General features: G+C 42.9%; 1 protein-coding gene across 2 annotated transcripts in view; it reads right to left on the bottom strand.

The window, feature by feature from the left end:
• The window catches only part of MEIS1 (Meis homeobox 1), a 108,270-nt gene that overhangs the window by 65,538 nt on the left and 26,374 nt on the right, over positions 1–16,358 (bottom strand). For both annotated transcript variants that reach the window (XM_010574766.1, XM_010574765.1), the window contains exon 7: positions 15,883–15,994. In XM_010574766.1, the coding sequence (XP_010573068.1) occupies positions 15,883–15,994 (112 nt within the window). The remainder of the gene's footprint in view (positions 1–15,882; positions 15,995–16,358) is intronic.

The following is a 16,358-nucleotide window of genomic DNA, read 5'->3' as shown; positions in this document are numbered from 1 at the left end:
TCTATGGAAAAGACTTTGACAGAACCACCATCTTTGCAATGAATATGATCTCAACAGTGACCTAAAGAAGGAAAAATGGACCTGGAGAGGGCAATATGCTCTTGCCTGTAAGACCATGGGGAGGCTCTCCCTTATGCTCACCTCTCACCAGCCCAGAAGGCTTTCTGCACCTGTGAGTTGCACATGAACCTCATGCAAGAGCATGCAAGGAGAGGCTCAGGATGGCGGGTGCTGTACATGTCAGCTTAAAGTTGACACAAGTTGCAAATAAGGAGATCGAAGTCTCAAAGCAGTCAACAAACATGCTGGAAAGCCCAACTTTCCGAGGCACTGCAGGGATCCGTGCAGGTTATGGCTTCTGTCGGGCAAGCAGAACAGCTCACTAGGAAGCCTCTGCTGGGACATCCCTGGAAGCACCTCACTCAATTCCCTTCCTCGGATTTACCCTGGAGAGCCATCCCTCAAGATCCCAGATAAGGCACGCTGACAAGGTGCTGAATGAAAGCCCGCACTGCCACTGCCAGTAACCTGCTCTCCCTCTACCCCTGCAAACCTCCAGCACTTGAAACCCAGCACCATCCCCAGCCTTTGCAGTCACAGCTTCCCAAGGAAGCAGCCCTGAAGCACAGTGGGGTCACGGTGCACAATCTGGAGATATTTTTCAGGACAGCATCCAAGTGGACTTGCTTGTTTTCAATATGAAAATAAGAGTTCTACATTTTGCACAGAAATTATTAAAAAACTCCTCCACCTCATCTGGTAGTGAGGATTGCTACAAATATGACTACAAAACAAAGCGGACAAATGAACCTTTTTGAATGCATATTAGCGCACTTAAATGGACTGAATGTGCACCTTGTTAGTTTGGAGTGGAAGTAGGTTTAACTTTGGTTTTACATCTAAAAGCAGGCAAGGAAGGTGCATGGAGAGAAGTCCCAACAGCTGCAGTGCCAGCAGCCAAAGGACCCCACGCCCAAACAGCACAACAAAGCAAAGCCCCGAGTTGTTTTGAGTATGGCCATTCCTACCTCATCAACTCAGCAACAGGTTTCGTTTCAAGGTTTCACTCACAGACCCTTTCATCCCATGAAAGGCCTCAATGCTGTTTAGTTGGAAGTTGAGCAAAGTGTTGCTACCAAGTTTCACAAGCCCCATCCATCAGGTTTTATATTTAAGTCCCCAGCTCCCAGAGTCATGTGAAAACCTTGTACCAAAACCACACACACACAGACAAAGCAAGCAACCTCCTGATGGCAGAGAAAGCTTGAAACCTGGCCTCCAAGAGCTAGGCATGGGAATACAGCCACTGTCCCATCCCGTCCCCCCCCCCAAGTATATTAATATTTTTTTTTTTCTATGAATGCCAAGATTTTTTAACACTTCAGGTTACCAATACAGGTCAGCAAAGACAACAAGTGTTATGAGATGCTCAGGCCAGCATGCTCAGGAGCTGCAGAAAACACAGCCTCACCCACACACGCAACACCTGAGCCCACTCCTCTAATCTTCAGTGGTACAAAACTCTTTATTCTGCTTCTCCACACTGAGCAAACATTTCCTTCCTAAAGAAATGAAATGTTTTAGCATAGATTCATCCCTCCTTACTCTAAGCATTTAAGTCAGACTGCCAAGCTAAGTGCCTGAGCGAGGCAATTAGTCCTCCTCAAGTCCCTCCACAGTCAATGGAGAGAAACAGAAACTCTCCAGAGGGAAATTCAGGATTGAGATGACTACAAGAATATGTGCATTATTAGCTTTGAATACTGCACAGAACAGTAAAAACTTACAAGCAGCGAGGCTATCACAAGGAAACTATGGCTAATGAAGGCTGAATATGCCCATCTCTGTTTCTAAACAAGATCTGGACTTCAGGGCCCCTTCTAAAATTACTCAGGATGGAAAGGCTGAATTTAACTCCCATCCGTCACCTTATCATGAGGATACAACCTCATGCTTCCTGCCACTGAGAATCTGAGAAAAGGCAAAATTCTACCTCTTATCATCAAATCAGAATTAATTTCTTCTTCCTATTTTGCCTTACTTGAGAAAACAAAAAGCCCTTCTTGATAGATAGCTAAATTTATGTCTTACCAAAGTGAATGTAAATGCAAGAAACAGGAAGCTTTTACTTGGAAACTGGAATTTCAAGCACTCAGTGGCAAACAATGAACCAAAAAGATAAAGATGCAATGGCAATGGTAGGGGACAGACCTGCCAAACTTCCTGCCCACGCTGACTGAAGAGCATATGTCCTACTACGATAGGGACCAGCGACACTGCTTGCTTTTATTTTGGTAATTGGTATTTGTTCCTGTGAAAACCCCTATAAAAACAAGTCAGAAGACCAGACAATAGTAGACCAGCCATCTCTTATAGCCCGATCTTTTACTTAACACTTTAGCAAAAGATGTAATCAGTGGATCTTTGTCCATTTATACAATTCTCTCTGCTGCGATGAGGATTGTATTGTACTCTCCAGCACCCGCCAGATCAGACCATCCAGCCTTCCCCATCACTTCAAGAGATTGATCCGATACTTGAAAGCACATTTGCTATTATCTACTCCAGCCCTTTGGAAATGACATTACACAGATACCGGGGGGGGGGGGGGAGGAAAATTTTGCCCCTTTTTTTTTTTTCCTGCCATTCCCTCGCTTGTAATATCTGAGAAGTTCCCAGGTCAATGGGATTATTTTATCTTCCTCCCCCTTCCTTTATCTCCTCCCTCACCCCACAGGTATCCATGTCCAAATGGGACATTTCAGCGGGGGGTTTGCTTGACCCGGGTCACTCGAAGGTCAAGCTTTTCACCACTTGCTAATGCAAAGCTTCCCCCCAGCCCTCCACAGCCCGGGAGTCCGGGGCACCCCCTCCTCATGCACCCCTCTCCTGGCCACAGGTGCAGATGGAGAAGGCAAATGCTCCTCAGTGAAGCTACAAAAGCAAAATCCTCCCCGTATGGCAACTGGAACATGTTTTGTGTTTTTAAATAAACAAAGCAAAAGGAGAAACTCCTGAAAAATCAGCTCAGCAGAGACTTTATTCCTGTACTAAACTTGAAGGATGGGAGGCTTAACTAGTTAGGAGCAACACAGACTATATTTTTGCCTACCAGAAGAAAGATCAATTTTTATTTAGATTGATTTTAAGATTTACATGCGAGAAATGGATACAATTGGATCAAATATATACTAAAACAAATAGTTGACTCCCATGAAAGCCAATAAAACCAAAACAAATTTCACAGATCTCATCTACCAGCATTTGAGATTTGTTTTATTTCATTATTTTGTATACATTTACGGAGCAGAAATTTGCTCAACTCTTTTCCACTTTTCTTTTACTGAAACAGTAAGACTCTCTGCAGAATATTTTCTACTTGAATATTATCACCAGGACAGCATATGGCAAACTAGCAGCAGGCAGTTTATCTTCATCCTCTTTGTAAGCTAAAATTAGCACAATGCTTTTGCAACAGTGTATGATGTATTCAGACCAGTACAATATACCTAATACAACTTCAGATCCATTCCTGGCTAACCTCCAATATTCAAGTAAATTGATTGCTAATTTTAACTGAGTATTAATATGTTTAGTATCAAGTTGGCATTTATCAACTTCAGAGGCACTTTTAAGTTTAATACTGTCATTTCACCTACACCAACTGCAACAGTAAATAAAATTTGTGTATTAGTAACACACAAAATTTCAATTCAACTGTGGGAGGCAATTCAATTTTTATTAAAACATTATATATGGAAAGCCATGCTGCAAAATTGCATAACTGTGCATACCCTGCTTTTCAGTGATACAATATAATTAATCGTGGTGAAGAGCAGATACACCCATGTTATGATTAACATGCTCCTCCTGCTGCAGCCTGAATTCCTGCAGACTGTTAGCTGGTTACTTTATTGGGATTCCATTCAACCAAGTCACCAACTTCAGATTTCCTGACGATGTGGCTATGTCAGCCCTCTCTGCTCGCCAGTCTGCTGTTCAACTGGGTAAATTATGGCCACCTCAGGGTTTTTTTAGCTGAATTAAATATGCGGTGAGACACTAATGTTAGCACCGCTTGCTAATTTGTTTCTGATAGCTGTAACACCAAGGAACTTAGCACAACACTCTTTCTAAAGGAAATACAAAAGGTCCTGAAAAAGCCCTGTACTTCGCAAGGGTGGTTGTTTTACTACCTTTCTTGCCAGGTTCACAGAATAAATGTGTAATAGTGGGAGGTAGTCACATCCAAGCCTCTATATGAACAAACACACACACAAACTATAAATATTTATACACTGACATTCAAAGATTTTGTGGCTCAGTCTGCTCACCAAGTGACAAAACAGCCCCCTGCTTTACCTACAGCCCATCACAAAACTACAACACGGCACCAAGTCTGACTGATAGTTATACTGAATTAATATTACCACTACTCTTGCTTTTACACAGCCAGCCTCAGGCAAAATTTGAATGGGTTACTCCAGACAGATACAGAAAAAAGAAAATGGCCAGAATCCTGTGCCAAAGCCTCTCCTAGGGCATCCTCGCTGCCACAGCCAGGGACAAGAGAGGATAAATAGGAGATGCTTTACTAAGTGGTGAAGGAAGTAGGCATGAGCATAATGTTTTAACCCCACTTTGTTGCGTCTTTTCCACCCCCTGCAATTTGCCTGCATCTTATCCCCTACTCTTTAGCAAGAGGCTGCTACACTCTGACATTACAGTGCCCTGAAAGAAACACAGTTTTAAATGTGACACTTTACTTCAAGCAGTTCAGCTAACACTGACCACGTTATCTCCTTCCCCTGCTTTACGAAGGCAGCCGATGCAGAAGTGCACGTGCTATAACCCAGGGCCCCAGGCAGGAGCACCACAGTGGGGTTTCTCCTTCAGTGCTGTCTGTGCTGGGGAGGGAGGAGATCCTCTTGGCACGGCAACGAGAGCAACAAAAGGTTCTCCACCCTGCAAGCCTTGCTTCCATGACCTTCACTTGCTGACCAGACAGAGCTAAGATATGCCTTCTTCTGAAGTCCATCGGGACGCTACAGACTCCAGAATATTTTTAGCATGCATCCATGTGACACTAACTGCTATTCAGAGAGCTGGGGGAAGATTTAAGAATCAGTTAGGTTATGTCCACCACCTTTAGCTTGTTTCTGAGGTCATAAGTGGTGCCTCCTAGTAGGTCTTCTCCCGCCCTTCTGCAAAAGATGAATTTACAGCCCTGAGACAACAGACGGTATCAGAGTTGCAAGAGCCATCGCTCTCCTGTGGCATAGGATCAGTCACAGAAAAACAAAGGACTAAAGGACAAGTAGTTGAAAAGGCTGCCCCCACTATATTTTTATTTATTTTTATGATGTTTCTTCTTTCTGACACCTCCACATTATGCTTCTGCAAAGAGCAACCACAAAAAACTGCCTGCAAACTCTGTGATTGAGATTTTCAATGCTCATGAGGAAAAAATTTAAAAAATAAATAAATAAATAAATAAATCTATCTATCTATCTATCATCTGTGGCTATCAGACACCAGAGATACCACCTGGTGATGAGGAAGTTCCCAAGCCACAGAGTGCCGGAGGGTGGCAGAGGGCTTGCCTTGATGTGACACTGCTCCCACGGCATGTCACAGGCCCAGCCAGGCTCTCCCGTGCCCTTTCCCACCTCCCAAGCCCTACCAGCAAAAGTTCAAGTATGCCAAACTCAAGATAAAAAGGCTACATGGAGGAGACATAATGGCTGAAGAGACAAGCCAGAGAGATAGAAGGTTTTACCAAAGACACCCTTGTTCAAAGACCCACCAGAGCACCGTCAGGCATTTGCTCAGTCACAGCCCTGCGATCCCGCACCAGCTCGGGGAGAAGAGACATTGGGTCTATCTCTCTGGTATTTTGCATGGCACTGACTAGTGGGTCACCAGGCCAGCGAGAAGCAGTTCCCGATGAATTACATGGTGACAGGTGGCTCCGCTGCCACCAAAAGCCACAGGGGCTGCCCTGATCGCCCAGAGAAGGTCCCCATCTCATTCATGAATTTTAAAAAAAAAAAAAAGCCTGTGTGCATCAATGTGCTTAGAAAAAATGATGTCAGCATCTTACAGTGCTGATCCTATTAATTAATCTCTTGAAGAATGCCCCCTTGCCCACAAACATATAATGTAATGCCGGCTTAATCTTACCTAAAAAAAAATACAATGCAATAAGATTACTAGTCTGACTCTGCTAACTGTTAGAGCACTGCTTAATCCTGCATTTCAGTGCTTTTAACAAGCTCCTACAATATTGTACAGAGTTTATCAGAGCAGTTGTCGAGACAAGAAGGACTTATGTTTTAAACAATATATTTCCATCGTCTTTTGTGCTCTTTACGCATTATGTTTATACAATGACTTTCATCCCCGAAGATCTCAAAGCCTATTGCCTGTTCCTGTCTCCACTGAAATCTTCCTTTCAGGTTTCATATTGGAGCAGGATTAGACATGAAGAAGAAATATATATATATATATATATATATATATAAAATATAGATATCTATATATATAAGGGGGGCTTATAGCAGTAAGATCTGCTGGGGCAGGAGGCTCATCCCTCCTGTCCCCCAAATGCAGCTGGGACAGGCGACACCAAACTGGCCCCCTCCTCCCAAAAAACTGCAAGGGAACCCACCTGAGACCCTGCCCAAAAAAGCAGGCACAAACGTGACCTGTGAAAGTATCATCCCCCCATCCCTGCAATAACTTTGCCATTGTCCCCAGGCCGCTCTCCCACCAGCACAGCCCCACTCCGGCAACACACACCCGCAGCGACGCATTTCCCAGTCTTTGCTGGTTATAGACATATTAAGCTTCCCATGGAATAGGAGAAGAAAGCTCTGCTCCCTCCCTGTAATTATCAAATCAGCCTGAAAATGAGGAAGAATTGAGAATCCTCATTATAGCACATCGTAAAACATGGTGAGGTCTCGCGCTCGCTGTATGTTACTGGCGCAGTCTGCCAACAAAACTTCACAAAGAGCGCAGGAATTCATGTTTGCAGAGATATTAAAGTCATAAAAGGGGAAATTTGTATTTTATTTTCCCACAGCCTAAATGAAGGTGAACCAAACAAATTTGGCAAAGAGTGCTAGTCAGATGCCATTTCCCACAGAAGCGTGGTATTTTCCTCTGGGAATAAAACATTTTCCTTCAACTACTGTTTATAACTCTTATCAGTTCAACAGCAATAGAGCCATCAAGTCCAATATCTTGTGGAAAAAAGTCAAGGTCAACAAGTACTTGCATTTTCGTTTATCTTTAGCTGCAATTGCTACTGACATTCAATTGGGTAATAAACATGAGGACTGTCAAATGCTCTCAGCAAACAGGTGATCCAAAAGCTATCAGAGAGAAAGAGGCTACCGCCAGGTAATCAAACAATTCTGTTGCAACAATTATGATTTGAGTGCATTCATTTACAGAAGCAATCACCTGTCAAATTTGAATGAATAGCATCAAACCATTCCCACCACCAGCGTAATAAGGGCGAGAAAATACAAACTATGTCTTACTTTCTTCCCAACAAAAGCATGCCAGCATTAGCAAGAGCCATCAAAAAAAGGATAAATAAAAAAATCCAGTATCTTATTTCCTGAACTGAATTTTTAAAAATTATTTTAACATAAAAACTAGAGGAGATCAGTCCAAGTAGCTCAATCTCATGTCGATCTCTCCCAGGAGCAATAACGGGTGTTTAGGAAACCCGTATAGATACAGGGGGGTACACAGAAGCAGCTGTGCCACAGCTCTGACTATCAGCACTTGGGCAGCTTCCTGAGCCAGAGGTTGCATCTGGACCAGCGTTTTTAATAGCTACAGAAGGACCTATTTTTCCAGAAATTGGTCTAATCTCTTTTTGTCCCCTGCTGACCTCCACAGCACACTGTAGCAATAAATTTAACCCAACACATGAAACATTTTCGTTTGTTTTAAAACTGCTAATGCTCTGGAAAGCTCCTGGGCCGTGAACACCCACCGTTAGTTCTTGGATTACGGGACAAGCACCCACTTTCTCCATACATAATTCATTATTCTAAAGACTTCTCTTCCAACCTTAGTCATCTTTTCTTTTCCCCTCCCAGCATTTCACGTGAGAGATAGGAAAATGGTTTACGCCAAGCAGCCTGATGGCACACCCTGTTGCACCACTAAGCCAGAAACACTGCGTGTTTACGAGTTTATACTCATTGCGATAAAATGTTTCTCAAAAGCGGAGACCATCTCAGGAGCATGAATTTGCTTTTTTAACCTCCTATTTAAAGAGGTCAATGATGCACACCTGAAAGTCACACTCTGCCTGCATCAGACAGCAAAAGACTCAGCTGAAGCCACCAAGACCTGGAGAAGCAAATGGGGATAGTGCTGGTGCCTTCAAGATGGAAAGCATATGGGCCATACGGGAAGCTCATTGGCTTCAATGAGCCACCGCAACCTAAAGGAGCATGCCCAGGTTGTGTAGGGGAAAAAAAACCCCACCAGAATAAAGGAACAATTTTTCTAAATCAAATCATATCAGTGATCTTCAAAACACAAGACTCAGGGACTGCTAAAAAAGGGTACCTTGGACATCAAAAACTTCAAATCTATTTCTACAACTACTTGCAACCAAACCTCTCTCTGCCCCATCCAAGGAGGAAAGCAACATGCCCTTCAGTCCTACCTGACTATACCCGAGTTTTCAGGTAACGGCCCAAGATGTGATTTAGCAATGTAGTATTTTCCACCGCTGTTCCCGGCTTGGCACGTTCAAGACCTTGTCCTCAGTAACATACCCGGGGCCATGCAGACACACTTTGGGGCCTGCAAAAGCCCTGCACTGCTGATGGGATAGTCAGTTCAGGGTCAGGGCCATGTTCTTACATACATGTCTATGTATACACAGACTTGCGCACAGCCACACAGATGTTTAATGGGCTAGACATTTCTAAGTTTAGAAAAACTTGCCAAGAAAAAGAAAAAAAAAAAAAAGGACTCCAGCACATGAATTTTGCTGCTTGATTACAGGCAGGCCGAGAAGTCAGGAATATTTGTATTTCCATAGCCACTTTAAAGGTAAACAGTTCCCAAAGTCTTTTTCCCTTCTTTCGCTCTGCCAACGATGGCAATGGCTTCAGGCTGAAGGATCTGCCTACTGACTTGATCGCCTCTCTGCTCCCCTCCAGGCTGGAAGCCTTTCCTGAGGAAAGACTGAAAGTTGCATTAAACCATGCTGAAATGGTTGTGCTGGTTTTGAACTGCTTATTATCTCTGGGGGCTGACCTGAAAAACAAGTTGGTACTTAGACAGAGAAATTCAAGTTTCCCCTGAATGGCAAATGGGAGGAAGGAAGGTTTTTTACAAGGAAAAGAATTCGTTTACAACTGTGTTACCCACAATTTAGGCAAAACAAGCAACATTTTTAAGTATTTAAGTTAGCTTTGCCAAATTGAAAGGAAAAATGCCTGGTAATAACAGACGTTGGGAGCTAATGCGAACGATTAAAATAAATCCTGACACTGGGAATAGATTGATGCTTGAATCATGACAGACACCCGCTACTAAGTGAGGACACTCTCCCATGCACCATACTGGAAGCATAACCCTGCCTAGCTGAGACACGGAGACTTAACGCTGCCGAAATCTAACTTTAACAGCTGAATCAGACTGATGAGACCAAAAAAAAAAAACAAACCACCAAACCAGAAGGACGAAAAAAACAGTTTCATGCCCTCCGGCTTTAGAGCAGAATGATAAATTGACATCGTGTTGTTATGAGCGTAATCTTTAACTACTCAATCACTGTTAAAAAATAAAACATGATTCTGAGGAGATAAAAATAATTAATGCTGGTACTGTTGAAGAATATGCACCTACACGAAGAGTTTCAAATAAATATGGGGTTGTTTTAAATCCTGTATCTGACGTCAAAGAGTGAGCACAGGTGTTCACACTGATTTAAAGCAAACCGAGCGCTGCCCACTTGATGGAAAAGCAAGGAAAGAAAAGGGGATGGCAAAGCCTCGACAAGAAAACTGACACCGGTCCATTTCCAAACAAGCCTATTATGCTTAATTCAAGATTCACAATACATAAAGCGCCAGAAAAAATACCAGGAGCAGCCCCTGTTGACTAATGCCCTGTCTCTTCCAATCGAGGGTCACATCCAGTCTAACCGATCGCATGATAATGGCATCAGAAAAGGTCAATCAAAGACAAGCCGAAGCTTCCACTGCCTGGCTGACCTCCGGAGCTTGTGACAAATTGCTATCAGTCAATGTCAACTAATGACAGCGGCTCTTTGGCTAATCAATTGTTCTAAAAATGATCAAGAAAACTACTCGCAGGACAGCTCATTTTCACATCAATGCCTGTGAAGTATGAAAAGCTCATTTTTTTTGAGTTTTTAATAAGCTCATAAGTAAAGCAGTTACTTGGTAACAGGGGTCACCTTAGTGAAAAGACAGAACCTTTGTCTGCCTTTTACATATTCTTTTATTACCATATTATAGTAAAAATATGCCATGCCATTACTATGCCAGAGGGCTACATAATAAAGTAGGTAATACTTCATACAAATTTTTTTTTTTTGAGATAAATACTTCTGTGGTTAAGGGGCCTCTGTTTGGATGTAAATAATTGTCAATACACTCTCCACATATTTAAATGCAAAGCAATCACCACCGGCACGCAGGTGACGTGCCTGCTCATTACTCACCCAAACTTCACGTGACAGAGCCGGTAGGGAAAGCCACGCTGCAAAATCCAGCAGCGCTGCTGGGAAGTTAAGGTCTAACAGCAGCTATTTTGTTCTTAAACCCATCCACCCCATGCAAGTGCATCTTATTCCAACTATTTCCAACAGAATTCACATTCGGTAGGAAAACTGCATGCTCCGAAACCCCCAAAGCCCTGCAAAAGCAAACAGATGTTTCCGCTTTGGAAGGATTCTACGTGTAAAAGCCAACGTGGAAATGCACACAGGCTTGGGCTGTGGGACATATACCACAGTTCTCCCCGTATAGCAAAGGGGCAGCTGCGGACTGGAGATTTCTCCATCCCTTCATCATACCCACCTCTCCCAGCATCATCTTCAGCCACTTCGCAAAGCCTCATAGCCAGGCCACACTCAAATCTGCATTCACGCATTAAATATTTCCAAAACAACAAATCCACACTGGTCTAAGGCTTGAGAAGTTCTGGCACAATTATGCTTTGTTTTTCCATTAGGAGAGCATTAGGTGATGTACATCACAGGGCATCACACCACAAGAAGCCTCTTGAGAAGATGCCGCATTGAGAGGGAACAAGGAGCCATCGTTCAAGCACGGCACCGCTTTTTACTTGGGTTTACCTCTTTACTTGGGTGACTCTCACCCACAGCACCTGTACTGCTGAAAAGGATTTACCGCAAGGAAAACATCCCTTGCCAACCCAACCACCCCCAAAGCAATCTCCCACCTCACCACGGAGAAGGGGGGGGAAGGGCTAAACAAGAAACATTAAAACTTTTGTTTTCCTCCAAGAAACTGCAAAGTGACAGCAGTTTCAGGTTACACCCTAAACCTGCCTTGCTATGGTAGTTTTTCAAATTAAAATATCTTCTGTGGCCTCAGCCACTCTCAAGCCATCCATAGGCAAGAAAGAAAGGAGGCAGGGCAACACTTAAGCTCAGGCATAATTGGAAGTATGTGAAAAATGAAGTGTCAGTTCGGTCAATAAAGGGCAAAGGTGAAGGGGAACTGCAGCCCAAACTCGGTGCGAAATGTGCTCATTAAGACACCCAATCCGCGGGCTTCTGCTCACCTATCCCATTAGTCATCGGCCATCTGACCGCTTCAAATGCCTTGCCTCCCTGCTCTTATTACTTTTCTTCTCCCATGTTAAAAAAAAAAAAAAAAAAAAGGTGAGCTGGTATATAAATCCTTGCTCAGTCATCTGGAACATAATGTGGCCCTTCTCTCCCCCTCCATCCGGCTCTGCCGCCTGCCTTCGCAGCCTCCAAACAACTGCCTTGAGATTCCCGGCAATAATAAACGCAATTGCCTTTTTGCCTATAGGTTGTCTGAACTCCTACAAAAGCCTGAAAAAAAACCCATTGCAGCCATTGATACATTTTTATAAAGAAATATCACCGCTTTCTACTCCCAGCTTGAAAGAGCAACAATTATTTGGAGGTTAAAAAAATTTTGAACCCAGGCTGAGGCTTGCACAAAAAGAAAGGGGGCAAGAAACAATATGCACAAATAGGAGACACTGACGGATTATTTTTTGTTTTCTTCTAAGCCATGTAGGAGAGCTAAACATGGGAATTAAAGAGCCCCACTCTAGATTAAAAGTGACTGTACCAAGCCTTTGTTCTGCATCCTCCTGGCCTGACTATTTGCAAAACAAACAAAATAGATCTGTTAATACCCCAGACAGGAATCTTAAAGTTAGGATATGCAGTAAGACAAGATAGCGTTACTGTGAGCTCAGCATCACCTGCCCATACCTAAGAACTTGCTTCTCTTTTTTTTTAAAATAGAATTTAGTAAGTTATTTCTCCACTTTGTAGATCTCTTTGCACCATTTGGAGACAGACCTCCAACGGTCCTTCATGGTAAGTTCAGAGCAATGGGAAAACAGCCCATGAAACTTTTTCATAATATTATTCTGCATTCCTGTACTATAACTATCCCTTACGATGACACAATACCGGGCCTTTATAAGAGGTTGCATCAACATGCTATGTGATAACATATCCTGCTCTTCAGTGGCACGAGACCCCAGAACAGCTCCCTAGCAGTTAAATATGGATTTCTACAATAGATCAAAGCAGCTGGGAGTCATTACTATTTCCTAAGTAAATAAATTTATATGTTAAAAAAGACTTTAAAATGTTTGCAGGAAGGAGCATCTCTCTCCTGTTTTCAAAGGTAGTCATTTGATGTGTGTTGTGCATAGGGACATAAACAGGTTAAAAATGCACTTTGTGAGGATTAAAAACAGTGATGAACCCTGTAAAGAAGAAAAATTTCCAAAAAGCCCAAAAATAGACCTTAACATAGTCTGGGTTAAAGACTAAGGGAGAAAAGAAAACTCTTACTAAGGGGCTTAAGCTTTCCAGTCTGCGTGCCTCTCTGAAAATGCAAAGCTTGCACTCACATCCTTGTGATACCTTCAGCCAGGTTGGAAACCCAGCCCAGAAGGTGCTTTTACCTACCCCAAAAGGGGAAGTAGGTTGTCAGAACAACCTAAAAATAGACAGTTTTAGAGGGTTATATTTCTGGCAATTAGATTTGGGTTTTTTTAAATGGCAAATGTGCTCCTGACAGATGGAACCAAAAGGACCTTTTACAAACTCCTAAAAATAGGGAAGCCCATAATATACTGAATATATGTCATGCAATGCATGCTTCTCAAGTTAACTCCTGTGCTCGCAAGCATGAATGTGCAGGTCCCCAGCCTTTCGCTGCCACCCCTCTGTGGCACCCAGCTGCTGCGGCAGTGCCATGCTGGCTGCTTCTGCTGCCAAGAAAAGCATCCAGCAGAGGTGAACACCAGAGTTTGACCACAGTGTTGCCACTCATAAGGCCACAGAAGAAAAGCCTCCAAATCACGGCATTCTGAACTTACATGTAGTTGAGGAGAGGCAGGGTATTTGCTATCTTTTTCTTCTCTTCCCTTTTGGTCATTCAGGATCATGGTTTTTTACTTCTTCCCCATGCGGGAAGGCTAAAACCAGGTTTGGTTTTTTTTTTACAGGAGGTGTATATGCAGGCATGGGTGTGCTTAAACAAATGAGATTCCCCTATAACCTCAACCTTCAGAGAGCTTCGAGCAAACAAGACATAAAGCAAGGCTCAGTGAGACCACCGCTGCCCTTCCCACATCCCTGTTCCTCAAAAAAAGGCCATTTCCATAGGTGGCAAGTGGCCTGAAGGCAAGCCTCAATAACAGAGACCCCCTGGACAGGGTCTCCTTTCCAAAGCTTCTTTCCCAGACTTGACCTGAGAGGTCCAGTTAGCAAATTCCCTTTTTTTTACTCTTTCCTAAAGTTTTAATGCAATGAGCCTTCTTCTCGAAACGCATCTATCAAGCGCTGGCAGCAATTCCAGCCTCAATAAACCTTACTCTGGCATTTGGGTAAAAGTCTCAGAACCAGCTAAAGCATCCCTGTCAAGTCTTTCTGCGGATATTTAATAGGACTCAAGCTCTAAAGTCACTTTAGAAAACCCTTTCTGACTGAGATTATAGCATGCACCTTGCTAGGAGCTGACCAGGATGGCGATGATAAAACATCAGATACAACTGGCACTGCAGACTAATAAAATGCCACATTGAGGAGAAAATGAAGACCAAAAATCTTAAAAAGTATACCAGGAAGTGAGTAGCTCGATTTCCAAAGGGCCCAAGAGGTTTAGGAGCATGCTGGCAAGCCTCCCCGCAGATGTTTTGTCCACGCACATATACACATGAACACGCGCACATCCGTCTAGTAAGAGAACAGCCCTATCCGAGCACAAAAAACCCCTCCAAACACCATGTTTTAGTTCAAAGCCTGTTTCTGCAGCAGCTTTTTCACCCTTAAAAAACCCGTGGATTTAAAGTTTGCTCCGAAAGCAAGAGGCTCTAATGAACATGTTGACACCACTTCAACTATAGCATTGTGAACAGCATCACTAGAATATATATGTATACATACTTGAAAGAAAAAAGGCCCCCTGAATTTATGTTGCATATCATTTTCCAGTAAAAGTCAGAGGTCAGAAGGTTACCAGTTTCTGCCTCAGCTCTGCAACAGTTTACTATTCCAGGCCCCATTTTTACTAGGCTATACTTGCGATGAAGTCAGCAACTTTTCTTTAAACAATAAAGTGTCTCAAATACTTAAAATCCTATAAAAGAGATGTTATTCACCATGTACGTTAGGTCCATGTGTATAAAAAATTAAAATATACTGTTTAGTTTAAAAACTAATCTTGTTAAATGCAGACTTTGCAACGCTAATCAGTACTGTTCAACCTTTTTTTGGAAACACAATTCCTTTGTTGTCTAACAGCACTTGAATTGAAACATGATCATAAAACCAGATTTAAAAGTATATACCTATTGTGAGTTCAGAGTCAACTTCAACAAAGCACTTTCTTTTATATTCAGATTTTAAATTTTAATTGCATTAAATTAACACTAAATCCACTGCAGTTGGTCTCTTCAGAAAAAGTATGAAGCATTTAAACAGCTTCTCAGAAAAAAACAGAATTTCAGCTTTTTAGACTTCGGAGCTTCTGAGACAGCGCTAATTATTTGTAGTATGTCCCACTTCAATTGCACCAAACTCATTTCATACTCGTCCTGCTAAATCAGTTACTCTGTTTGGCTTGGCACTCAAACAAAACATTTTTGCATTCAAGTAAATTGGAATTGAGTAAAAAAAGTAAATAAAAGCACTGCTCAGGATTTCATAAAATGGGCCAGCTAACATCTCTTCTTTATACGCAGTGGAGTTTCAATGGCATCTTTGAAATATTAGCATGCATTTCTGCAATCTTAATTACATTTGCTTTTGAAGATTTCATCTTTTAACCCATTTGAACGAAGGAAAAAAAAAAACTTCTCATTGCTTATTTTTATTAAGCATACTGCAAATTTGGTACATATGTTGCTCTAACATGTGCCTGCTGGCAGGGTCGAAGAAATAAAGATGCCAATCCTTTTACTAGGAGGACATGGAAAAAAAAGTGTCAAAAAAAAGGAAGATAGATCTTTCTCAGCACAACCTCCCTAGTACCTGAGCACATTTCAACATCGGAAAGAGAGCAATCGGTCCCCAAGTGCATCGGTGACCACTTGCCAGCTAAGAAAGCATGAGGGCTCCATTCCTACCTTGCTCACTGCTGTTGTCCCCGCTGTGCGATGTGTGTCCCCCGCTGGAGGGCCCGGGGGTTCCCCCGGAGCGCGTCGATGCCGTATCATCGTGGTCTCTGTTCCAGGAGGGCTGCAGGGCCAAAAAAATAAGAAGTTAAAACCTGAGATGGGGAAGAAGTGCCCAGTTCGCGTGGGAGAGCGGTACCCATGCCCAGACCGGCGGGAAAAGGCTGGCAAATCCATCCCCCAAATTATTCCTTCTTTCCAGATAGCCAGATCGCCGCTCCCCAGCAAAAATAATATACTCTGGAATACGTTTACCATCTAAATAATCTCAAGCTTTATTACCGTAGAAAACAGAAACATTCCCGGCAAGGCAAGGGGAGCAGGAGGAGAGCCAGAGAGTGAATCGCTGGCACTGGGCTCCAACTATTTTTTTAGCATCCGCAAACCCTCTGGCATAACAGCCTGCTAACTCCGCAAAGGCAAAATGA

The sequence above is a fragment of the Haliaeetus leucocephalus genome, unplaced genomic scaffold (assembly GCF_000737465.1).
Source record: "Haliaeetus leucocephalus isolate CR32 unplaced genomic scaffold, Haliaeetus_leucocephalus-4.0 Scaffold450, whole genome shotgun sequence".
In the NCBI taxonomy this organism is placed as follows: Eukaryota; Metazoa; Chordata; class Aves; order Accipitriformes; family Accipitridae; genus Haliaeetus; species Haliaeetus leucocephalus.
The sequence above is the reverse complement of the archived record's forward strand: the minus strand, read 5'-3'. Positions and strand labels throughout refer to the sequence as shown.